A 26,558-nucleotide genomic window follows, 5' to 3' on the forward strand; every position below is an offset into this window, starting at 1 on the left:
TAATTTTATCAGTCTAAAAAACTATGGCATGTACACACAGGTGATACTCGTGAGTGTTACTGCAACTTACAGAGCAGTTTACCTGGAAACAAACCACACAATGTTCAATTGTGCTTACTCCCTAGAAAGTGTGAAACAAACTACACAATGTTCAACTGTGCTTACTCCCTAGAAAGTGTGTTTAGGATTGCACCCTTAATTTGTTGGCAATGTTCACTTCTGAAGAGACGAGTTGTTTAGTTTGAAAATTGTCTTGCATCTTTAGTACTTAAAACTGCAATGCCAAAATCAGTAAACGAAGCTCTGGCTTCGTTTGTATGTATGTTGTATATATGTTATTTTTTTTATAAAAAAAAACCTGAGGCCCTGCTCAAGTATCACATTCAGTATCAATTGAATTATAAATTCATTTTTCCAAAGTCAGCACTGAGTAATCTAACTAATGTTAATGAAATGACTAAACGTATTATGTGATCCAGAATGGGATGCAAAATAAGTATTGAACATTCCAGGATATAAATGGTGAACAATTAAGATTGATCAAAAACAAAAATGAAATTATTAAATAAGATTCTGTATTCATTTGTCCTCAGAATCATAGTGAGATTCTTATACTGTATCACTTCCTGATCATTGGGTGGATGAGAGGGAATTATTCCTTTCTCTGTACCCACTGTGTGTATGTGTATATATTGTATGTGTGTATATTTGTCTACTGTATTCAGGTGAGCATTCCATGCATTTGACCAAATGGACTCTGGCCCATGAAAGTTTGTGCCACAATACATTTGTTAATATTTAAAGGCTCCACAAGACACTTTCTTGTTTTCACTTTAAAAAAAGAATAATGTATCAAATGGACAAGACAGTTGATGCGGCTTTCTCTGACTGAAATCGAATCTGATTATTGCTAGATTTGTTTTCTTGGTCAGCAGGCACTGAAGACAATTTATAAATATTGAATAATAAAAAGCACAGGTATAGAAGAAAATAACAAATTATTTTTAGTACAGAAGGCAGCAAACCAAGCTTTGCACATAAACAGAATTGAATGTAATTAAATTTGAACTAGAAAAAAAATGCTAATAAGATGCATTACAAAAATGTTTTATCAGAATGTGTGTGTGCGTTTATGCACTGGTTTTGCAGCATTATTGGTGGAATCAGCTACAATTTGTTTTGAAATGTCGACGTTGATTAAAAAAAAATACTTTCCCCAATACATTTACATTACATTATTCCACCTCCCTCTACCATTTTTAAAGACTGTTCCCTAGTATAGTATATGCATATGTATAAATGGCTTTATGAAAACAAATATGGTTTAAAAACCAAATATTACATTCTACATGTAATCTAGTGGTTTGTTTGGTTTTTTTAGCCACAAAACATAGCAGGCCTTATGAACTGAATATTGTTCTGTTTAAAATCACAAGGGTAGCCAATTAGAAGCTTGTGGACTTGATCTGGCCACTAATGACCCCACAATATTCGAATCAAGGTATGATAAAAAGTTTATCCTCAGTTTCATTCAAAAAAGAAGGAAGCCATTTTCAGATTGCTAAGTAATAAACATGTTTCACACTTTAATATGGCATCATTCTGAATATGTATGTTTACTGTATATGCTGTTGTGTCTGAGTGCAGATGTTCTGTAACTAGGAAACCCTTACTGCTAAATGCTAACGTACATGGAGCCTAAACATTCATAAGGCTCACGGGAACAGGGCTGGTCCAAGACATTTTGGCACTTGGGGCAGATCCCCAAATGGTGCCACCCCCCCACACACACAAGGGAAGAAGGGAGTCAGGGTAGATCTACATCAGGAACAAAGGGGGGGGGGAGAAGAAGAAAGATCAACATAAGGATCTGCTGCGCCAGGTAGACCCTGCCTCATGAGGGGCTGGCCCTGGCGGGGAGGGATGAATGTCCGTTTCCATGCAAACTGGTATCCAGACTATTGTCTGGCAAACAGAGGAGCTCCCAAGGAACAGAAATTGGTCATCTCTGTTAAAATGTAAATCACAGAATAAACATAGTTTATGATAGAGCAAATCTGCCTATGAAACTGCACTTGGCCTAGTTTACGAAACCACATCTTTTCAGAAAAGCTAAGCAAAGATTTATGAGCACACTTAATATCACATAGAAAAGACTTTTCTGAATAAGATGTTTATTATACCTGGATAAATCAAGCCATAGTTTTCTACTGGAGGATTGTGTGTGTGTGTGTGTGTGTGTGTGTTTGTATATATGTGAGAGGGTTTGTTCTAACACACCTATGCTTAGTTTTCTTCTATACAGAAGTGATATTTGGAGACTATTAAAGTATAATGCATCGGAAGAGACAAACATGGCATAATATACATACACACCTATTTCTGTACTCTGGAAAAAAAATATTGTTCCGTGTTAAAGAAAGGTTCACATTTGTTTGAAGCAATGCTGTGGTTTCGTATTTCTGTAGCACAGTGTCTAGAATAATTGAATTGTCTGTGGGAAAGTCTAGTGTCCAGATGAATGCCACAGTTATTATGATAACTGAGCACTGCTCCTTATCCAGTGGAGTCCTTGTTGGGTGTATTGCACCAGGTGTTCCATACTGCTGTGCAAGGTGACAGGTCCCATCAGTACATCCAAATCATTAAAGAAATCTAGGGAATAAAACATTAGAAAAACCAATACTGATTACTCCTGGTTGCAAGATAGGCATTTTTAAAATTTCTAATTAATGCACATAATATATTGGTAACGTAGGCACAATTTAATTCATGGTTAAAGGGTTTGTTTGAGGCTTCTAATGCCTTTACTGCAAGCATTCCACCACTGAACGATTTTATATAGAAACAATAAGGTTGGTTCTTTAGCCCTTTCTTTCTTAACGGTTCATTGATTTTTGTGCAAAAGAAGAATGGTTACTTGTTTCCTGGTTTATAAAGGAGCCCTGATTCAGCTAAAGTTAGTTGTGAGTGACTAAGCCGCATTAAAAGTGCTGAAACAGGAGTTAGTAACAGGCTGTAGCATACAGTTGTGAGATACAATTCACCCACATCCATCATCATGTGGGCTCCAGTTAGCATAGTGTCATTGGTGCAGGTGTCCACTAATGGTCTAATTTTGTTGAATGATTTTCAGTTATTGGAGCCAAAGGGTGTGGGCAAGATGACTGTTAAGAGTCTGGACAACCACCTGAATGCTCCACCCTTGCTCTAGCAGGAAGGGGGTGTCTTCTCTGGGTCCATAAGGTTGTAGATGACTCTTGAATGAGCAGTTCCAGCTTTTGAAAAAGAAGTTATAATTCAGCCACTCCTGAAGAAACCAAGCTTGGACCCATATAATGTTATCTGCTGTAGATCAGTGGTTAACATACCCTTTCTAGACAAAGGTGATTGAGAGAGTGGTGACCAGTCAACTCCAAGTTGTTCTTGGATCCATTTCAATCAGGCCTGGTTTGGGACTCTGGTCACTCTTTGTTGAAAGAAAAACAGGCACTTTCTTCCTTATTCTGTGATGCCAGAGAGGTGGGAAGGAGCATCAGGATTATGTGGCAGAATGAGCTGGTGCCCAATCCTGCTTCACCAGCAGGTTCATGGATCTAGATCCACGACCCAAAACACCTAGACTCAAGAATGGGTCGAAATGGCATGTCAACAATTCTGGCCAATTTTAGTGATTTTCAAACACCTACCTTGGTTTTCCTTGGCAAGATTGTCAGCCATCTCCCAGTAGTCGTAACTGTGCAAGATGCTGTTGGTGATGCTAACATGATTGGCTGCCATCTGGTGAATCCGTTGTGGAATGCTGATGATGGAGGAGGGGGAGGGGGCTCTAGTGCTTCCCTGGGACCCTACAGAACTCACAGGAGATGGGCTGGGTGAAACTGGAGAGGGTGTTCCCGTATACCTGAAAAATCAAAGTTTATTGAAGGGTATTAAAAACTGTGTACATATATTTAAGATACCAGCGGTGGAAGCTGGTCCATTATGGTATGGCCCCACCAGTCTCAATGTGCCCTCAGCCAGCCCTCAGTGGCCTGCCTTATTCTGACTTAAAAGTGTGTGGTAATGGCTGACATCCTCCTCCTTCTCCTCAGTCTCCATGTTGCACTTGCAGAACTCAACAGGCAAGAGGATGGAGTTAAAACAAACAGGTTTTGCCTGTTGTTGGTATGACTACTGTTTGGGCTCCCTGTCTTCTTGCCCTACCAGTTCCAATGGACACCAGCCACCACAGGAAACCAGTAAACATAAATGGTTTCGAGTTCATCCAGGCTAGTGTTCCCCTGACCTATCGACTTCCACATCCTGTCCTTCCTTACAACAGGCTTCATTATTCTTTCCCAACACTTTTTTTTAAGGGTTGCAAGTTCTTCCTGGTATTTGTGGGTATGTTGCTTCACAATACAGCAAACCCACAACAAGGAAGAGAAAACAGCTCTTGCAGCTCCCCCTCTACAATTTACAGAGGGCCCAGAAAGAAAGCAATAATGATGTTTGCTGGAGGGTTCAGAGACGCAGAAGCAAAGCAAGGCTATTTCATGCATTACTATTTAGGTGTACAGTTAAAGATTCTTGAAACTGCATGCAAACAAATATTCAGCACAAATGTGACAAATAGGTTTTCAAAAATGCATGCACCCCAGGTACACCCATTGGGAGAATCAAAATAGGAATGTACAGTACGTATCCTTTGTAGCAAATTCAGGCTTGTTGCCATACAATGAATGAAGCAGTCTCAGAATCCTTTCAGGTCACATTTTTTTTCTAAATAAAGCCTGTTCATCTGATCAAAGCCCACTGCAATTGTTACAGTTCCTTTATAAACAGCAGCAGCAAAATTACCCCTAAGTTGCTAGTATTCAAAACTGTGTGTGGATGGCTGAATGAAATATTAGCACAGGATAGTGGAGCAGAGAACTTACTTTCCACTGGCACCCCAGGGAGATGGTACTTGAGCAACTTTAGATGAATTCTGCAGAGGGAAGAAAAATGTTACAAGTAACTAAAGGGTTTGTAATGAGTGCCAACAGGACACAGCGCAGAGGAAACGGGAGAACATTTTACAGCACAATCCTATACAGTACATTACTCAGAACTAAGTCCAATCACAGAATCATATAGAATTGCAGGGGGGGCAGACTTCATGTTCACTGATTAGTGAAAATTCATGCAGGGGGGGGGCAGACTTCATTTTCACTGATTAGTGAAAATAGACGATATTTGACCACCCAAATGCCATATGTAGCTAATCTTGAAATTCCAAAGCAGCGAAGGGCATTCACTTTGGCCCGATGTCGGGCATTACCTTCAGCAATGCAAGAAGGCCGTTATGAGAAGATACCCCATGAAGAAAGGAAATGCCCTTGTGGTGCGGGGCAGCAGGAAACATTAGAACATGTCTTCTTATACTGCAAGTATTATACGGACGTCCGAGCAAGGTTTATCCAACCCATTTTAGATAAGTCTCCTGGGCTTTCAGAACAACATAATATCTCATTGCTATTACAGGATGAAAGCCCAGAAATCACTTACGCTGTCGCCAGATTCTGTGCAGCCTTGATAGATATACATTGAAAGATGGTCTGTGATGTAAATCAACTTTAAATAGTGGCCTAAAATATTGTTGGATCTATATTTTAGTAGCCTATCTCATAGAACCGATACCCGAGTCTAAATTTTATTAGTTATACCTATGTTTAATCAATGATTTTAAGGACATGGTTTAAGTCGGGCTGGATATGTTGAATATGCCCTCATCATGTAATGAGTACCCCTTTAAACATATATTTTTACATTGTTTTTACATTGTTTTTATAAATGCAAATATCTTGTTTTATGCTGGTCTGTGACCGAATAAAGTACATTCATGTTGGGAGGGGACAGAACCTCAGTTAGCTAAGTATTTTTATTGATTTACTTAATTTGGAGGGGGCAGCTGCCATGTTAATGGCAATCACACATCTCCCTATGGTATGCACCTCAAATTTTATTCACAAATAAAAGTATTCAGAAAAGTGGCCAGTATTGTTTCCAGTATTCAGGAGCAATAATGCCCCCCCAACATATATTAAGGTTTTCCCAAGACAAATAAAGTACCTTGAAATACTCAATAAGTGCTTTTGAATATTTTACAGCATGGTCCCTTTTGAGTCGAAACATTCTCCAATATAGAAGTGCCAGGCAGCGGTAACTATAAGGAGAGGAGAGAGAGAAAGTTTCAAAGATATCACTTCAGTTTTAATCATCAAGGTAGAAAACATTCTAGGATAAGGATTACTTATTAACGCTGACAAACAATAGTTTGGAAAGGAGATGGAGAGAACACAACAGACTTGCGCTGTGTGTGCTTATTTCTTTTGTTCTGCTATCTTGCTATCTTCTCTGGGCAATCAGGCGCTGCAAGTTGTTGAAGCCCTATAGAAAACAAGTCTGCAAAACACGTTTGGACGGGGGGGGGGAAATAAGGGTGCACTTCACAAGCAGTGATTGCACCATCCTATCATCTTCAGGTCTCTGCAAAAACTATCACCTCCTAGCACATTTCATCTATTCATTAAATTCCTTCAGCTCTCTTCAGAGCCACTCTCTAAAAACACTACAGGCCGGGCAGTGCTCAAGCACAGCTTCTCTGGGCCTGGCACAAGCTCCTAATACTCCCCCTACTACCATGGAAGGCGTTGCCTGTTTGACAAAAAAAAAAAAAAAAAATGGAGACCCGGTTTGGCTTCTTTCAATTGCCTTTGTTCAAATGCCTTATGTTTCTGGGTGTGTGATTTGTGTTTATAGCCAGATAAGGCAATACTGTAAGTATGTTTATGTAAATGCCCCTTAGCTTTCATTCCTGGTCTTTTGTGCCACACCATGACTGTGTAAACCAGAGTCCTAACTGATTTACTCACATATGTTCTGAGGCTTGTAAATCCTATTAGCTGCACTGGCTCTTGCCATCTGTGGAGTCTTAATGTCTCAAGTTCTTATGGCACCTGTCCCTCCCTCCTGCTGCCAGTCAGCTGCTACACCTTGCAGGAACCAAGGAGCTACTGGACATGAATGAGGATATCAAGAGATGGTAGCATATGTCTCTCAGGTTATTAATCTTAGAATACCCTGAACAAGCACTATCTTTCTCTCTAAGAGGGAGTTTGAATAAGTGTAAAAGATGTGCTTAATGTGCATAAAATGCTATGTTTGTGTGCATTGTGTATAAAATGTGATGTGGAGGTTTGTATTTGTAGAATGCCTGTTTTGCAGAGAAATGCAACAAGTGCAAAAAGGTGTGTGTGCAGCTAAAGCTGAAACAAGGGTGTGTGTGTGTGTGTGTGTGTGTGTGTGTGTGTGTGTGGAGTATTTGTTTTGGTGTTTATGTTAGTAGTTGATGATTCATCCTTGGGAGTCTTGGGCTCTCTCTGGAAGCTGCCAGCATATTGAAGGAGAAACTTGACTATCTGAATCTCTCTCTGGTCCCAGAGACTGAGCTACTGTAATTCACTGCGTAATCATCGCCACTGCACCCCTTTCTTCCGGCCCTAAAATCGGTCCCAAAGCTTTCACCGCATAATCGTCGCAGGAGAAATACAGTAAACGCCTCGTTCAAAACATGGCCAGGAAACCTGCCTGCTAAGCAGCCAAGGTGCTAAAAGCTCAGCGGGGCCTTCACCGTCCCTAGCTCCACCCTCCACCCCTCTTGCTGGTGCCACAGGCATGGTGTTGCTGGGCATCTGAGCTCCATTAGCTCACCCTCACTCCCACTCTCGCTTCTTGCTACAATCAACTCAGGCAGCGCACGGCTGTGCAAGGCCAGCACGGCTCGGAGCAGAGTGTTTGCCAAGGTGCGAGGACCAACGTCCACTGTGCGGGGAGGCAGATGGGCAGCCCCATAATTCACCGCATAGTCATTGCACCCTGCATTTTTTTGAAAGAAAAATCTGCATTAAAAATGTGACAATTATGCGGTGAATAATATACTGACAAGTAATAAAACTGGACTGCGTTGCTAGTTGTTGAAGAGCAGCGTTTTGATTTACATTTACAACATTTTTGTAATGCGTTTAAAGTCAATTTGCAGTGAAGCTTTGGAACCTTTGCTTGTGGTGGAGAGGTCTAGATCTAGAAGTCTAGATCTGTAAATTCTGCTCACATAACTCTAAAAGCTAGTAGCTCGTGATTCATTTATGTTATTTGCTCAGTACTTGCTCTATTTAGACAATCCTTCTGATAGGCTCTAGCAAATTTTACCATTTGCTGGTATTGGACTGTTTTGGCCTGTTCACACTCCTCCTTAAGGATCAGATTCAGAGACTGGAATATTTATTAGATCTATTTCAACAGGCCTAACTGGTTTCAGTGCCATGGAACACCTACCATCAGCTTACGCTGGCGGACTAGCTATGGCTTCTCCTAGGGTTTTTAAGCTGGAGCTACTGGAACCACACCCCAACCTCAGCTGATGCCAGCCAACTCATTTCTCTCCATGCATCTCCTTAAGAAGAGAGCCTAACTCCTCAAAAACCCTTACCTATAGCCAACCACTTCTCCAGATGGGCCAGGTTTGCACCTGGTGTTTAAGGCACTGCCTTTTCCTCAGGCTGGAGACCTGATTGGTCTTTATGTCAGCGGCTGGACTTACCCTGGGTGTAGAAGGCCCTCCTCAACCTCCTCACTGGATACGGGATCCTTGCACCCAGAAGGAGCCTGACTCAGGGCTTGGTCCTCCTCTGAGTCCAATACCACAGATACACTTTGCACAAAGATTATGTGTGGGGTAGATTATATCTGGTCTTTATTGGGTATTGGTTCTCATCCCACACTTTTCAAGGCATTTCCCAGTCATCTTCTAAACCCTGAAAAGTCAGTGTCTTAAAAAAAAAAAAGATTTGCAGAACCCTCTCATCTATTTTAGCTGCACTAAATCTAACATTCAGATATGCTTTTGAAGAACGCCCCCCCCCCCCATGAAATACTGGAGATACCCTGAATGGGATGCATTTCACATTTTATTTTTCCTTGTAAGAACTGCTATGTGACTTTCATCTCCACTAGAGGGCAGCCTCTGCTTAGGAGATGAAATAGGTGGCCCTGGTTATGTGCATAACTGTAGTTCCATGGCATTCTGCCCAGCTTGCTTTGTATGAATCCAGGCAGCAGAATAGAATTACAGTCCTGAAGTCATTACTCTCACCCTGTAACCTTCCCAGGTACAGTGAATATGCAAATGAAAGCAACTCATCCACTATGTGGCAAGCAGTGAGTTAGGAGTTGTTATTCAGTGCTGCTAAGAGAGAACCCTCCCTCCACTTTCCCTCTGTTTGACCTTTCTTTTTAATGAGATGCAGTACCTTTTTTGCATTTGGATTAAGTCCCACTTGCTGGTGTGCTGCTGCTAGCTCTATGGAACTGTTTACAATCTCCAGGCTCCCTCTCTCCCCCCACCCCGCAAAAACACACACAAGGTCACTAAAACAAAATTCCTACCAATTAATTTTCTCCACCAAAGGCGCTAGCAAAGGAAAGTTATATTATCTTTAAAGCTACATTACTCAACGTAATTTTATCAGGAAGTTTATTTTAAAATAAACTAAGGGAAGCAAAAAAAAACAAAAACAAAAAAAAACCTCCTGCAGAGCAGAAGGGCGGAATATCTGTCTGGATCTTGATTTTCAGTATAAATGTTAAATAGAATTTACATCAACTATGAACAAAAACCATGATAAAATGCACTTTGAAATTATAGTGAAATCACAGGCTGAGAAGCCACCAGAATTTTAAAAACAGTCACCCTGTGCCAGCTACAGTTCAGAGCAATCCGTCATGTGTATCAGCAGTGGGTGAGCATTCCTATTAAGATGAAAAATGAAGTCCCATCCAGTTTAACAGGGCTCAGATGGAACATTATGCTGCAGGTGTGCATCGAAAGGCGCTTCCATACTGGGCAAAGTGTGCAAAACTGCTTACATGTGCAGGTCTCTGTTGCTGGATAGGCCCTGATCCAGCTCTGGTACCTAGACATGTAAGAAGTAGCAGCCTTGGATGGAGCTGCACATTTCTAACCATATAAACAGATGAATCCAGAAAGTGCAATAAGGGTTTTATACAGGTCCATCTTAAGCATATATGGCGCCAGGGTGCAAAGATCCACCCGACGCCCCTATGTTGCCCAGAGTTGTCAACTTTTTTTAAGGGAGAGAGCAAGACGCAGGGACTCACAGTGCCAACCAACAGGGGTGCCAGCGCCCCACGCACACAGGGGCGTACAAAGGTGGGTGCGGGTTCCATGCTGGGGGGGGGGGACAAAATGTCAGGCCCACTGCCTTCCCCCTGCTGCATGGCAACTAACTGTTTCGGCTGTGTGCGCAGTGCCCGTAGCACCGTGTAACGTTGTGGGCGCTGCGCGACACATCCTGTTGAGTGTGCCAAGCTGCGGGTTCCTTTGCTGGCTTTTCCACTGTCAGTGCACGCTCCCAGTGCTGCCCAACATGGGGTGCTAGTGCAGAATGACGGGGAATGCAAGGGGCAGTGGAGGAAACATCTCTGGACGGGATCCGCGTGCTCCTATTTGTCAGGTTTTGTTGCTGCGTTTGTCCACAGACATCTTTCTGGGTCATGTGGTCAACATGACTAAACCACTTCTGGCGCAATGCGATACTGTGACAAAAGCAGAGCACACAGAAACACCGTTTACCTTCCCGTCACAGTGGTACCTATTTATCTACTTGCACTGGTGTGCTTTTGAACTGCTAGGTTGGCAGGAGCTGGGACAGAGCAACGGGAGCTCACCCCATCATGGGGATTTGAACCGATGACCTTCTGATCGGCAAGCCCAAGACACTCAGTGGGTTAGACCACAGTGCCACCCGCATCCCTGTACCTTTCCCTTCAGTTCACATGCTAGTTTAAGAAGTGTTAGGACTAACAGAATATAATATTGCAGTCAAAGGCTGCAATCCTGTACATGCGTACCTGGGAGCAAGTCTCACTGAATTCAGTGGGACTTACTTTTGGGTAGACATACACAGCAGCTAATTTGTTCAAGCTGGGTATTTTAATACTGTACATGAATATGGGGAGTGAGGAGACTGGGGTGTTGAAGTTGGATGGTATCCCACTACACTTAACATTGCCTCTTAGAAAATCGAGAGACGTCACCGTCAAGCCTTTAAAGCGAGGGAAAGTTTTTCTTTTTTACTTCCTTGACCATTGAATATAACTTACGAGATTATACATGGAAGAAGCAGGAAATGAGTCACAGAAAAAAAGCAAGTCTTTCAAATAAATAGCAATTTACTAACCATAATGTCGTTAACTGTTTTTCTTCTGGAATAGCATTAGGGCCTGAGTGGGGTTTTAGCCTCACAGCATACCTTCAAAAGAGCAAGAACAAGGGCAATAAATAAGGTCAACATGCATTAATGGCAAAGCATGTTTATAACAAGTGTCCAATAATAATGGAGCTGGGCTTATTTATGGAACTTGTTGATTTACAGCACAATTCTGTGTATCATATTGCAGAAAATTCTACAAATTCTTCTCAGAAGCAAGGCCCATTAAATTCAATGGGACTTACTGCTGGCTACCTCTACACCAGATTACAGCCTTAGCAGGTCACATTTTCTTCTTCTTCTTCTTTCTCCTCCATCAATGTGTTCTACCCTCCTCTTTCAAGTAGCAATTCCTTTCAATGCCACTGGGGCCGTTTGCCTGCCTAGTTTTAGTCCAGCACAATAATGCCTTTAAATTGCTATTCATCTGCACTCTGCATTTAAATCAGTATCATACCACTTTAAACAGCCATGGCCTCTTGCAAAGAATCCTGGGAAACGAAGTTTGTTAAGGGTTCTGAGAGGTGTTAGAAGATCACTATTCCCTTTCCAGAGCTGGAATTCTCAGACTAGTTTAATGATTAATCCCTCTTCCCAGAAAACTTTGAGAAGTCTAGATCTGTAAGAGCTATTTGGGTCTTCTAAAAACTCTTAGCACCAAGTCACAAGCTTTTGAGTGTGTGGAATGCACATTTTCAGCCCCTCCTTTAAATTGATCATTGCATCTGTACTGGAAGAATCTCAACAAAATGATGAATTCCACAAGCTGGGGCGTGTGCACACAATATTGTAAAATTTGGGCATCAGTGCAATTTCTGAAGAGACTGAGGGTAGCTTTGCACTTTTTTTTTCTTTTTGCAAAATTCTCTCTGAACTGTCTCCCTCACCAGGCAAGCAGAAAAACACGAGTATAAGGACATCATGTCTCCTATTAGTAAAGTCTAAATTTACAGCACCAGTTTAATGCATCTTTGGTGCAATTTCTTTCTGGCAGGGTACAAAATCACATTGAGTGAAGAAATCTCTCTAAAAATCAAAAAGGGCCTGAACAAACTTCATAACCGCTATGTACAGTGATACTTTCTGATGTAGGATTAGACCTAGCAATTAAAAAGCTTTCTGACAGTGCTATCCTATACGTATCTACTTAGAGGAAGCCCCATTGAATTCAGTGGGATTTACTGCTAGGTAAGTGTCACAGGATTGCAATCTTCAGTGATCTTATAATGGATTGCCACCTTATTACTATTTCACTACTTACAATTGCTGTCCATATTTAGAAGTATCCTGAGATATCCTTGACAAAGGATCTAATCAATGGTCAGAATATCCTACTCAATCTTACCTAATAAGTTCAACTGTTTCTGAATACATTGTGTAGGGGGATTTAGATTCCATGGGTCCTTGTTCCATAGCATTTCCACATTCAATAAAGGATAGTGCAGCTTCAGCATAATTTAACGCCTTGCCAAATTTCTCCACCTGAAGACAAGAAACCCAGCAATCACAACAAATGGAGAGCATTATATGTACATCCTAGAGCTGATACAAGTTCAGGGTTTAACCACACATGAAATTAATACCAAGGTTAAAGGTAAAGGTAAAGGCAGGGGTCAGCAAACTTTTTCAGCAGGGGGCCGGTCCACTGTCCTTCAGACCTTGTGGGGGGACGGACTATATTTTGAAAAAAAATAATGAACGAATTCCTATGCCCCACAAATAACCCAGAAATGCATTTTAAATAAAAGCACACATTCTACTCATGTAAAAACACCAGGGAGGCCCCACAAATAACCCAGAGATGCATTTTAAACAAAAGGACACATTCTACTCATGTAAAAACACGCTGATTCCCAGACTGTCCGCGGGCCACATTTAGAAGGCGATTGGGCCGCATCCGGCCCCCGGGCCTTAGTTAGGGGACCCCTGGGTAAAGGGACCCCTGACCATTAGGTCCAGTCGCGAACGACTCTGCGGTTGCGGTGCTCATCTCGCTTTACTGGCCGAGGGAGCTGGTGTACAGCTTCCGGGTTCATGTGGCCAGCATGACTAAGCATTTCTGGTAAACCAGAGCAGTGCATGGAAACGCCATTTACCTTCCCGCTGGAACGGTACCTATTTATCTACTTGCACTCTGACATGCTTTTGAACTGCTAGGTTGGCAGGAGCAGGGACTGAGCAACAGGAGCTCACACCGTCATGGGGATTCGAACTGCTGACCTTCTGATCGGCAAGCCCTAGGCTCTGTGGTTTAGACCACAGCGCCACCCACTTTTAAAATAAAATATTAAGCGTGGGAGAGCAATTGTCTTGAATGGGTTGGCTCATGATTATCTCAAGGAATGTCTCTTCCGAAGTGAGTCTCCCCTCTGCCTTAACACCTTTTGAGAAGGTCGTGCACCAGATTCCATCTTCCAGCTAGATTAGCTTCCACAAACAGCAGAACATTTTCAGTTGCCACCCTGATGCTCTAGAATTTTCTTCCAAAAGGACTTCACATGGCTCCCTCCTTGAGTGGCTGAAGGCCTTCCTCTTTCAGAGAACTTCTGTGAACTGTTTGCTCCTAACCACGGTGCTGTCTACTCTTGCTGTTTTTAGATATTGCTGCTCTTTTACTGCCAAATGTTTAGCTGCTAGTTAATTAGTTTTCTTTTGTTGTTTTCAAGGATGTACTTCACTATGAAAATGTTACAGATAGCAGTGTAATTTCAAGGTAAATAAATAAAAGTTAAAACAGAAACAGAACTAAGCAAAAGACTGAGAAGAAAAAGAGAATTTAATGGACAGAATTTAAGCAGGGCTAATATATGCACACACACGCGCACACACACATATATATCTCACTTGTGTGCATTTATGTGTTTGTAAAATTAGCAGTTTATAGCAAAACAAAACAAAACCTTCAAATAAAAACAAATTGAAGCCTCTGGTTTATTCTAATGGATAATTATGAACAAAATGGTTTCATTTAACGTTATATAAAAACATCAGACTAGTTAAATTAAAACCTATAATTTTTGTGGAAACCATCTAGCAAAAGGCAATGCTATGTGTTTTGGTTCTGAAGCCATTATCAGCAAGCTCCCTTCCATTCCTGGCAAGCAGCAGTGGAACTTGATGTCATGAAGCCAGGCACACGAGTCTGCCCTGCCTACCCTCGCTGACCACTGTTGGAACCAAGGTCCACTGAGATCAACAGATGAGGATTAAGCATAATACAGGTGCATATATTCAATGGGTTGTGTTCAATGCTGTCCTTCCAATCACAGGAGGTTATTTGATCCATCTGAGGCTTCTGTGAATAGGAAGGGATGTGATTTTCATAAATTCTCCCTTTCGACCAGAGACTCTCCCGCCCGATGCTACCTCCTATGCTGCTGCAGAGGTTTCCCCAGTCTTCAAGAACAGATTGGAGAGGGCCCAGTGGGCTGCAGAGAAAAATGAATTTTGGAAGCAAACCAACCAACGAAGGCCTTCTTTCGTCTGTTCACAGAAGCCTCAACTGGATCAAAGAGCTTTTTGTGAATGGAAGGAATAAAATTTTAATTTATCCAAGGATGTATCAACTAATTAATCTCAGATTTCTTTAAGGCATACTGAACTACACACATAACATTCCTTACTAATAAAGCTAGTTATCATCTTTTTCTTTTTTTAAAAAAAATCACCACTACTTAAATTTCCTTGATGAAGAAGTTGCATTACACAGATATTCTGAAATAAGGTGTCAAAAACTGACTTGTTCTTACCATCGCATCCGCTTTATGCTTCTTCCTTTTAGCTTCTTGCATAAAGTGTTCCACATTGTGTGGCCTAGAATGCAACACAGCATAAGTGATTTGGGTTACTAGATTTATTGAATATTCTTTTTTCAAGCTATATCTGTTTGAAAGAAAAGTCCTTAATGGTTTATTTCAAAAGAAACAAATACATGCTGATAAAATGCATTTCATGCATTCTCAAATTTCGGTTCGAGTTTCAAACACAACAGTATGGAATAAGCCCTAAAACAACATGTAAGTAAATCTAAGGTGTTTTTTTTTTAAGTATTCAATTCTTATTCCTCAATATAAGATGGGGGGAAATGTACTTGTCATTTCCTAACACCATGGGATTGCTAGATTGTAACCAAGAGATCCATAGTTAAACATACAAGGGAAGCACCCCACTCCCCCGCTGTAATGACCTGGGCTTCAAAATATGGCACAAAGAAGATGAATGTAACGGGTGGACAACAGTAAAAACCAGGAGAGGAAGCCACTGCTATGTTGTTTATGTTAAGGAGAAAGGAACAGAGCAGATCTCTAGACTGTCAACTGGCAAGCAATCTTACCAGCAGAGGATGGTGGGTTGAGGCGGAGGTGCTTACCTGACCTCCCCACAGATGGGTCACTTCTGCTTACTGGGAGGGAGAGTGGGAGGGGCAAGGTGCAGGGAGGTCAGCACTGTGCAAATGCACTGGCAGGAACATCGTAATGGCTCCACAGGTGTGTCTGCACATAGCCAACCTCCCTGCCGCCTCCCCCTCCTGCTCTCCCAGTGACCCACCTGCCATGAGGTCAAGCAAGCATGGCTTCCCCATCTCTCCCAGCCACTAACTTACAGTTCGTTCGAGTGTTGGAAATGGCTGCTAGAAATCATGGTAGATGCAAGCGAAGAAACGTTGGCTGCTTGTCCTATCTACAGCACCAGAAATCCAAGAAGTTGGCCTAAGAAAAGGCTCAGATGGCCTTCTGGCTGGCAGAAATTGACAGCAGTGTTATCCTTTTCCCACCAGGACTGCTGGGATCTGTAGTCTTGCAATATCACTTAGTGAGAAGATAGTAGCTATTAATATGCAAATCAAGCCCAATTCTGTGAACTATTATACCAGATCAGCAGGCCACAGAATGAGGTTTTGAATCTCCAAAAACAATTGCAGACATTGCCTCTTTAAGGAATAACTGTTAATAGGTTATTTGCTTTAAGAATAATTTCTAGTGTGAACCCTTAACAGAGCTAATCACAGCAATAATCATAACTTTGCAAAATACATTTTAAATCAAACAAACAGAAGAGGCCCTTCATTCTTGTGTAGTATAATTAAAGACTTCCCGGGGACAAAAACGTATTGGCTCAAAATGTTTGTAATTAGTATTTATAATTGGTATTATGAACAATGACAGGTCAGACTACACATGTTGAATGATCTCTCCACAAAAAGCTCTAAAACTTTGTACTCACTTTAACAAGGGCAATCTCTACACAATATCCGAGGTTAATCGAGGCTGAAATTATCAAACAATTTACTGCCTATCCATAAAGAAGTACTTTTAGCTGTATTGCTACCAATTCCTCCAAAACATTGCTCCAAGACAGCAAGAAATAAAGCATTTCTACTACTTGCTATCTTCTACAGACAGTCAGACAGACACATATAAGTTGGTACGGCAGCTGTATTCACTTTGAATTATTCTAAAATAACTGGTTTTAGACTGTCTTGTGTACCAAATGCAATTTGTTACAAATTATGCAGATAGATGGGGAGGGGAATTAAATTCATGCGGCAGGGTTTTTTTTTTTTGGATATACAAAAGTATTTATTTAAATAAAAATACAAGTATGGAAGGAAACAAATATATCCTGAAGTCAATGCTATGTATCTACTGAGCGCACTGCAGCTTAAATTCTAATATAGAAATTTAATTGTTAGCTTCATTCAAATACTCGTTTTTCTCCTAACTGACGTATTTAATTTCACAAAGCTGTTGTGTTTTCTTGTCAATTTACACGGGCCATATCTTATATTTCACTGCAGAATAGAATTTTACAAGGGTTCATTAAAAACACTAATAAAATCTCAATAAACAGCATATGAAACTTATTTTCAATAAATATGGAGAAATGCATATCCTGACGTTATTTAGAGAGACTCATTAAAAAAAAACCTCCATCACAGCAGACTATAGTGCATATATTAAAACACAATAAAACTTGTTCTCAGCTGATTCAGGTCATGCCCTGAGTATGGAAGTGTTAGGATGAGTTCACACAGATGTGTTTACCACCTGCTGACAAAAGAATGTGTGGTGTCTCATCACCATAGGCAGAACTGTTGTATTATCCAATGTTGAATCAAAAACAATGCTTTTCAATGGCACTAGTTCACATATTCAGTTACGAATCATCAAATTGGCAATACATTTATTAAATGAACAAAAAAATGCGACGTTAGAGAGCAAGAAAAAAATTGTAATAGATAAATGTAGATACCTTTATTAATCAGAGTATCTGTATATGGCTATGATGTGATCCACACCAGTACCCCAGAGCTGGTGGGTTACTGGTGAGCTAAGGGTTCAGAATGGAAAGTTCAGAAGGGGGATTGAATGGTGGCAGTGGAACTGCTGTAGACAAACAATTGGAGAACTGAGTTTTCTTAGTATAAAGAAAGTATGTAATTACCACCTTCCCTTCACAAAAGCAGCAACACTCGCAGCCTGAACATCAGAAATAGAGGAAATGAAACATGAATCTCTAGAGGAAAAAAAAACCTCTACTCACCCATCATTAAAGATAAGCTTTGTTCTTCTACAGTCTTTGTGCATAATAGATACAGGTGACCAGGGCTCCTTTTGGCACTGTGCCTTGCTACAGAGTACAGAATTTTCTGAATTGATGTACATTGCTTTCTGAACAAATAGTAAAGGAGGCAATCAGAAACCAGTTACAAATTCACTCATTTCCCCCTTTTAAAGTATTCTTAACTATAAATTAAGCATGCAGCAATTTTTTTTGTAATAAAAAGGTTAATTATTTTTATGAAACCTTAAAAAAAATCTGCTGCCTGATTAATTGGGGCAACTTTTTAATAGATAGCAAGTCCCCCCATAGCTTAATAAACTAATCACTGCAGTCTAATATGAAAACACATAGGAATGTTTGTTTCACTGAATGAAGAAGAGCAATTTTTGACTGCTCCTTGATTAAGAAGTGGCTTAGATGATCCAAGGGGAAGCTGCTGAACTGGAAAAAGGTGAGTAACTTTGTATGCCTGCATCCTCTTGTGCATAGGCTTGGGCTGCACATACATAATTATGCACACAACACTGCTGCTAATCTTGCTATTCAAATGTGTGCTTATTTTACAGATTTATATATCGGCTTTTCATTTCAAGTCAAAACACACCAAATGGCTAAACAACCACTAGGATTAAGCAGAATCACATTTTTAAAAACAACAATAAAATACACAGATGACTAGCGGATAGAAATTAACAAAAATCAATGTGACGGAAGCACTACGTTAAGCAACTCATAAGACCAAAGGCTTGCTGCTGCAACAAGTTTTTAGGTTGCATGGCATCAGAGCACCAGGAGGGAGGCCAGCTGCATTTTGCATGCACACTCTGCACTGCCACTGAGAAGGTTCTCTCATACCACCCCAAATATGACCATACCTGACAGAAATGAGACTCAGGGACCAAAAGTAGATGGGCAGGTTTTTAAAGCAATAGATGCTATTATTATGGTAAATATGTTGTTATCAAAACTTACATTGAAATCTCCTTGGTGCAGGTGGGATCGAATCTCATTCTTGTGTTTTTTTATTGAGGATATGGAAGATAATAGGTTGCCACCATGAGGCTTGCTAGAAGAAGTTAGATCATCACCAGAGAATTTGTGCTTTGATGCATCAGAGATGGGTGAAACAGGCGACCGAAGCATTTTCTCATTTTTATTTATTGGTGTTCCCAAGCTGGAAATGGAAATTACAGTAATGGATGGCCACAAATGCCACTTGGGAGGAAATAAACATTTTATATATTACGAACACTATCAGTTTCAGATTACTGGAAGGATGAACTCTGCTGACCAATGTTTCATCTGGAAACAACTTTTGCAGTATGAGGAGCAAAGCTCTAGATCGTTGTTCTCTTTTATTCTAGAAGCAAACTACAACTCAGTGGTTAGTATCTATCCAAGTACTTATAACATATATGAAGAGTTGCTAGATATTGTTTTAAAAGATGGTTGGAAAATAAGATGAATCTTTTAAGAGTACAGGTAGGTTTAGGTTATGAAGTACAATTTTGCTATCGCAGGTGACACTTCTTAAGTCAGGCTGATAAACCTCATGTGGATTGAAACAGAGAAATGGGCTTCTAAGTGGCTGGAATTTCTCTGAACTTGCTGACCAGGTTCTGATAGTGCTGTTAACTTAATTTGATTCAGGGTTTGAGGAGAGCGAAATATAGGCTCATGGAGCTGGAAAAGAGCAAAAAGCCAAAAGAGCACAAAGAGGGAAATTGATAAATATGCACTACAATGCTCTAAGTGCAGCTTTCTCCACAAAATCAAAACATTCCAGCATTCTGCAGTACACTGTTACTTATTGCTCCTAGAGCAAAGTTCAACAGACAATAATTTTTATCATTTGTTTCTGTTTCACAGCCACATTGTGGCCTAGACATTCTGACTCAGAGTAACATTATTTAGTGGCAGAACCAGATTTTCAAAACCTGAACACAAGTGTAGGACATCGATATTGGGTTAGCGATAGAGAAATCAGTTTATTTCCTGTCTGTGCCATTTTTTAAACAACAACAACAACAAAAATCTGCACGTTTCACACATAAATGACTATTTAAATACCATATGTATTTTTAAAAGTTGAGGGCTTTCTATCATTTTATTTATAAGAATTTATTTAAGACTGAAATCCTGTACCCATTTACCTAGGAGTAACCCCACTGAACTCGGTGAGACCTACTTTGAAGTGAACATGTATTGTGCTGTAAGAGCTATGGCTGTATAATGGTTAAGGTAGGAGTAGTGACGCCGTGTCCTACAAACCTTGTTGAACTACAGCTCCTATCGGTCCCAGCCTGCATGGACAATAGTGGAGGCCACCATGTGAGCATTAAGGGTGTTAGACTAGGACTGGGATAGAATCCCTGCTAAGTCATGATGCTCTCTGCCTGACCTTAGGCCAGTTGCTCTCTTTCAGCCTAACCTACCCCACAGGGTAATCGTGAGGATAAAGTGAGGGTGGAGGAGGGACAAGGTGCTCCACCCTGAGCTCCATGAAGGAGGTGTGACAAAAAAGGGCATAAATTAAGTACTGGTTTTTAAAAAAAGCTGTGAGCGAGGAGCATTTCACAGAATCATAGAACTGTAGACTTGGAAGGGACCCCAAGGCTCATCCTTCGGTATAACACAATGGGATGACAGCACTGCTGCAGGTGAGGCAGCCATGCTGAAGCTCTTTGCATTCCTCACAAAAAGTGCACATTTACAAGAGGAGGGAAAGTGCATATTAAAATGTTTGCACTTTAAACTAGCAGCAGAGCACTGTTTCGGAAGCACGGTTTTACATTTTACACATGTCCACGTTGGAGTAGGCTAAATGCTGGATGATAACCTATAAAAAAAGCTTCTAAATTATGAAGCATGGTGCTTCCAGATTTTAAAGACTAATAAGATAAATTAATGAACAGAGAGAGGACCTGCTAAATTAACTTAGAACACTAAAACAGTGCTATAAAACGAAGTATATTTTGCCCCATATTTTTTTCTGACTAGATTAAGCACATATTGTGCTCTATTGCATCTATAAAGAGGTAAGAAATACCCATAAAACATAATAGTCTAGCTGGAAGACAACATGGCAGGGTAAGACTGTGGACTGAACAGCCTGCTAGCTCTGAGTTTATAATATGGTTTTTCATTTCTGTAATAGTCTGGATTAAAAAAAAATTAAAGGCTTTAATTTTCAAGATAGTGAACTTCAAATTACATCATCTGTACAAGCAAAATGTCTATTAAGTAGTTTCCCCCCCCCCCCAAATCCCTCAAGGAACTATCTCTGTCATGGGAAAAATCCCTTTCCCCATCACAGAAGAAATATTTTTCATTGAGAAATGCAAATCTTCCCCCTTCCTTGCACGCCATTTGAGATAAGCACAACTAACTGTACAAGTCATGCAGTATCACAGCTGAGTTAACTGTTCCCTAATGGCCATAACACCACTTGTGACAGCAAACACAATCCTCTAGCGCCATCCCAGCGTCATTTTGTCACCTTCTCTTAATTTACACACAATATGGAGAGAGGCACCTAGACACTGGCATATGCTGATGACATCAACACAAGCAGCCTGTGCAAATGCCTGTCTGCCTTAGGGAGGGACAGGCCACAGACAACGAATTCCCATAAATAAACCCCACGAAGCCCAATCCCTAATAGAAGTATATCAACATATAAATCTGCCTTAAACAGAGTCAGGCCACTGGATCACTCAGCCCAGTGCTATATGTTTCAAAGTGACTGTCCAAGGTGTCAGGCAGAAATGTTTCCCATCACCTCCCATTTTTCGCTGGAGAAGCTGGGACAATCTGCATGCATATAACATGCTCTACTGTTGAGCGACGGCCACTTCCCACATAAATTTGCCACTGAATAATTCTGGTTCTCTTGTAGCACCAGTGTGAACTGCAACTTCAACCATACTAAAAAGGTTCACAATAGATCATTTAAATTGACATCTACAGGGATCCAGCAACATTTGAATAGCAGTCTCAGGTGACGAGTGCCACTGACCAAGGCGTAGTGTGTGTGTGGGAGTGCCAGGGGGGTTGTGGCCCTGGGTACACAATTTTTGAGGAGGCGCAAACCAGGCACCCCTACACAGGTGACCTCAGCGCATCCCAACCTAGTGCTCCTCTCCGTCTGACAAGAGCCAGCTGGTTGAGCTACCCCTGAACAGGTAGGCAGGCGGTTTAGTGTGGCCCTGCTCTGCTTGGTTGCGAGGGCTAGGCTGGCATTGCTATACCGCTACCACGACAATCAAGATGAAGGTATCAGCATGTCACACCTCTAGAAATTGTTTTAAATGATTGCATCCTGTCCTACCCTGAAGGTTCAAGCCAAGTGGCAGTTCTGAATAATCAGTTTAACGTGCCCCCCCTTTTTTGCTGCAGATATTTAAAATGTTAAGATTTTTTCATATGCCGTAACAACAAATAAATATTTTGAACGAAATCCAGTAATTGTAAGTAGAAGTTAACACATTTTGACAGTAAATTGTACCAATATGCAAAATCATTTCCCTTTAGATACCAAGTATCATTTACACTGAATTTTAAAAGACCGAAACTCATCTAACACAAGAAACGCATACCTGTTTTTAATCATATTGCAATTATTTGGTGCAGAAGCAACTTGGGCTGAAGCAAGTAAATGTGAAGAGCACTCTTGCTCAGTGTGAATCTTCTTGCTCTCCCTGTTTTCTTCCTCATTTTCATACTAAGGGAAGAAAAGGGTCCATCATATATCGAACTGTGCAGGTGATAGTATAGATGTTGAATATTGCTATTTATTGAACACTGTAGTGCTTACAAATTTTGTATTTTGGTAGGATGCATGCGTGTGTGTGTGTGTACATATATTAAGTATTAAGCCATGTTAGTTATTCACAATTAGGAACGTAACGCCTTCTGTGTCAACAGTTATTTATTTATATTAGTTAAAAGGGCACATTGTTTACTTTCTATAGTGCTCCTTGACACTGACTCCTGCCAATCCGGAGTTCCTCTGACCTCAGCGCCATTTCACTCGGCCTCATCCCTGCCCCAATGAGTGTAGCATCACTGCTCCCCAACACATAATGAATCACCAGTGCATATAGTGTATGTGATAAATGTTGGGGTCCTGTTGGCAGGGGGACCTGACAAAGCCCAACTCTGCTGCCAGCCTCCCCTCCCCATCCTAGCAAGCGGGAGCAACACTGTTCTAGAGAGGGTGGGTACATGGCACTAACCCAATATGCTGGGCGGTCCTGATCAGATGGGTACTCTAACTTTAGGGTCAAGTTAGAAATTAACTGTATGCTAAACAGAAATGTAGGCCTCATCTGCATTACTTTTTTTTTTATAATAAAAAAGGATTCTAATCTCTTTATAGCTTCCAAAGTTCTTAGGGGATCATTTAGGGGTTTCTCCTAAAATATATGGAATCTTATTTGCATTTGCAGAGAGAAACAGGAATGGATGAGTCTGTCAATTTTGGTTTCTCTTACTTTCTCATTTTTCCAACCTTAACTTCAGTTTATCCTATGCCTGCTTCAGTTTGCTGCTTAAAAAAAAAATGGTCCCACAAAGTTTGTACACCTTTTGAGGCATTTCCCTCCCAATATGCACTTTTTTGCAAGCAATTTTTGTACTTTGTTGTACAATGTTTTCACTAATATGTTATTTTCTGTGCACAGTTACTCATGATACGTACATTTTAAAAAACTCTTTTTTTTTTTGCTTAAGAACTGCATTGCAGAATTTGGAGGAGGACAAATCAAATTTAAAAGGACAGCTGTGCTTCAGTTCACATTTTGGTTCTGAAATTTGGTAGGTTTGCAAAATGTGAACTGACTAAATTTTACCTTCACCACCCTTGGATATGTTGTGAGTCACTATAATGACTGAAGGATAAGGGCTGTAGTCCCAAAGTTACAGCTGTGTTGGCACAGCAGACTTCCATGAATGCAATGGAATGTCCTCTCTTGTCCCCTCTATCCCCCTCACACCATCAAAATCAACTCCAGAGGGTTGGGGGACCCTCTGGAGCAGACTGTGAGAATGAGGGAGTGAGGGGAGAGGAGGAAATGGATTTCCTGTTGTGCAGGTAGAACTCTGCTCACACAGCACTGGATACAACCCAGGAAACTTACACAGGCATACACTTTAGATGCAACCAAGCACTTCCCTTTAGCCCTTTAAAAATTAAAAACAAATCTAAGGAGCCTACCTTGCGTTTCCTTCTAGATTTGGGGATGACCTTTTCTGCCGGCAGATCAGTAACAATGTTGTGCTGCATACTGATTGCTTCTTTAACTCCAGCATTAATTTGCAGTGGCTCCTCAGGTAAGTGCTGTGGAATTCTGGTCAAAAGAGTCAAATCAATTTTGACCCAAAGTGCTTTCACTTCGTCTGTGTCTTTCAGGGGAGATAGGAGCTCGTTCCGACCGAATGGAACCAGGGTGTAAAACTGCTCTTCCAGTTCCTTTGCTATATCGTTACTAGTCCTGGTGTTAACTGAACCAAAGGCACTGCAACTGCTATTTGCTTTGTTGGTATTATTACTCCCAGAGTCCTTCAGCTTCTGGTCACTTCCAGCTAATGCTGAGGTCACAGTCTGAGGCTTGTGTAAAGGGTAATCCTCTTGTTCCGACTGAGAATCTGTATCTGAGGACGTTGAAGACGAAGAATCTGTCTCAATAAATTCCTTGGATTTGGGTGCTGTTTTACCTGATCCCCTTGTACGCCTCTTTTCACAGGCAGCACGTGTTTCCTTCCTGTGCTCAACTTTGTTGTTGCAGGGCCTGGTTTTAGGTTGTTCACATGTGCTATTATTTTCCAAAAGTACTTGGTTCAAGCCAAGATCATCAGCTGCATGGCCATTTAAGATATCACCACCAGAGGTCCTCTCTGTCCTTCTCGGCTGTTTTTTGCAGGCTGTCCTCCTCAGAGGACCGCTATCTCCAGAAATGGCAGCAGCCGGAGGAGGCGATTTCTGCTTCCCTCCTTTATGCCCCGGGGCTTTGTTAGCTGTCCTAGGCCTCAGGTCCTCCTTGCTGGGATTCTTAACCTCTTTATCTCTGAGACTGGTTTGGCAAATGGGAGGTAAATGTTCACAGTCTTGCCCTTCATCTTTCCCTTTGCTGTAACACTGAAAGAGCTCCAGTCCGTTTTGGTTCAGAATAGGTGCTTTGTGTGAAGTAACCTTATTTAACCATTTATCCAGCTGCCACTTGTTTGACGATGGCTGTTCAGGCTAGGAAAATAAAGTTTGAAACTCCTAACACTCCAGCTTATAGAGACTTTACAGCGCTTTTATACTCTTAAGGAACTGGTTATTATTTACATGGCCAGCAAATAAAAATATTATTTAACTAAAAAGTGTGGCTATTCTATTATCATAATAGAACGTCCATCACTTAATTTCCCACAGCTGCGGCCAGATTTCTCAATCACTCACAAGCAAAACATGATGGGGATGGGTTTGGTCTCCTGGCTTGAATACCAGCACCTAATATTCACAAGTGCACCCCCTTTGTACACAGAGATTCCATAAAGACAACTACCCTTCATAAGTTTGTGCAGAACTGACTAGGGCTCCTCTCAGAATAGAAAAGGGAGGAAACCATATGAAAGACAACATGAACAGTTAATAACTTTTATTAGTATAGCGTAGGCATTGATTAATGATATTCCTCCGCTACCAGCAGAAACAAATGACCTTAGAAACAAACGTGAACCACTGAATTAAGGCAGAGTTGCAGGGTTGAACAGATGTTACTCTTCAATCTTATTCAGAAACAAGAACACAAAGCCCCATCCAAAGGAAGTATTCCTGCATTTACTTATTTAATAACAACTTTTAATCTCTTGTAACAGCACAATCCCACAGTGTCTATTCAGAAATGGCCCCCACTGAGTTCAATGGGACTTGCTTCCCAGGAAAATGTTCAGAGCAAGGTGTGTTGTCCAAGTTTTCTGGACAAGAACTAAAACAGGGATATTGGGAGCTGCAGTTCAGTGGTGTCCGGAGTGTCCCCTATTGGTGTATAGGAATACAGTGTAAATATATTATTTTATCCCAGCTATTATCTGATGTTTGCTTTGCTGGTATTGCTACTTGCTTTTCATTTTTTTTTCTAAATGGCCTTAAGGTCATTCATAAAAGTCAGTATATAAATGTTTTAGCTGAATGAATAAAACTGCAGTTTAAAAGCTGCACGCATACTAGGAACAGTGGTGTAGTGGAGCAGGAACATGGGCGAGTGGTCCTTTTGTCACAGGAGTGAAACACTACAGGAGTGGTGTTTGCCAATGTAGTAAGTTTTTTTGGGGGGGGGTGTGCCTGGAATATAGCATATATTGCATTCATACTTCATATAGGACATACTGCTAAACATGCACAGTACTCAGCCATGCCCTGAAATTTTCATAAAAGCATATGCATTCTTTTATTTTAGTCTCAGAAGGCTGCCTTGTGTTTCCAATAGGCAACAGGGCCAAAAAGGATTTTTAAAAGCATTTTTTCACAATTCCTCAACTGCACGAAATGCCACACTTAAGGCATGTGGAAGTTACCCACCAAGATGCCACATAAAACCAGTGATTTTTTCTGCAGTACTGGGACCCCCCCCCCCCATGTAAAAAGTGTGTTAAAGGTGTGGCACTTATGGTAACAACTTCGTGGTGAGA

At 41.0% G+C, this 26,558-nt stretch overlaps 1 protein-coding gene across 1 annotated transcript in view; it reads right to left on the reverse strand.

Moving 5' to 3' along the window:
- Positions 1-2,379: 2,379 nt before the first annotated feature.
- The window catches only part of AFF3 (AF4/FMR2 family member 3), a 217,499-nt gene continuing 193,320 nt past the window's right edge, over positions 2,380-26,558 (reverse strand). Inside the window, exons 11-21 of the mRNA XM_033147586.1 lie at positions 24,097-25,122; positions 22,478-22,602; positions 18,852-19,053; positions 17,859-17,986; positions 15,065-15,128; positions 12,661-12,797; positions 11,286-11,357; positions 6,097-6,190; positions 4,923-4,972; positions 3,690-3,904; positions 2,380-2,655 (exon numbers count right to left, since the gene is read on the reverse strand). Coding sequence (XP_033003477.1) covers positions 2,534-2,655; positions 3,690-3,904; positions 4,923-4,972; positions 6,097-6,190; positions 11,286-11,357; positions 12,661-12,797; positions 15,065-15,128; positions 17,859-17,986; positions 18,852-19,053; positions 22,478-22,602; positions 24,097-25,122 — 2,235 coding nt within the window. The 3' untranslated portion in view covers positions 2,380-2,533. The remainder of the gene's footprint in view (positions 2,656-3,689; positions 3,905-4,922; positions 4,973-6,096; positions 6,191-11,285; positions 11,358-12,660; positions 12,798-15,064; positions 15,129-17,858; positions 17,987-18,851; positions 19,054-22,477; positions 22,603-24,096; positions 25,123-26,558) is intronic.

Source organism: Lacerta agilis, chromosome 4 (assembly GCF_009819535.1).
Source record: "Lacerta agilis isolate rLacAgi1 chromosome 4, rLacAgi1.pri, whole genome shotgun sequence".
Lineage (NCBI taxonomy): Eukaryota > Metazoa > Chordata > Lepidosauria > Squamata > Lacertidae > Lacerta > Lacerta agilis.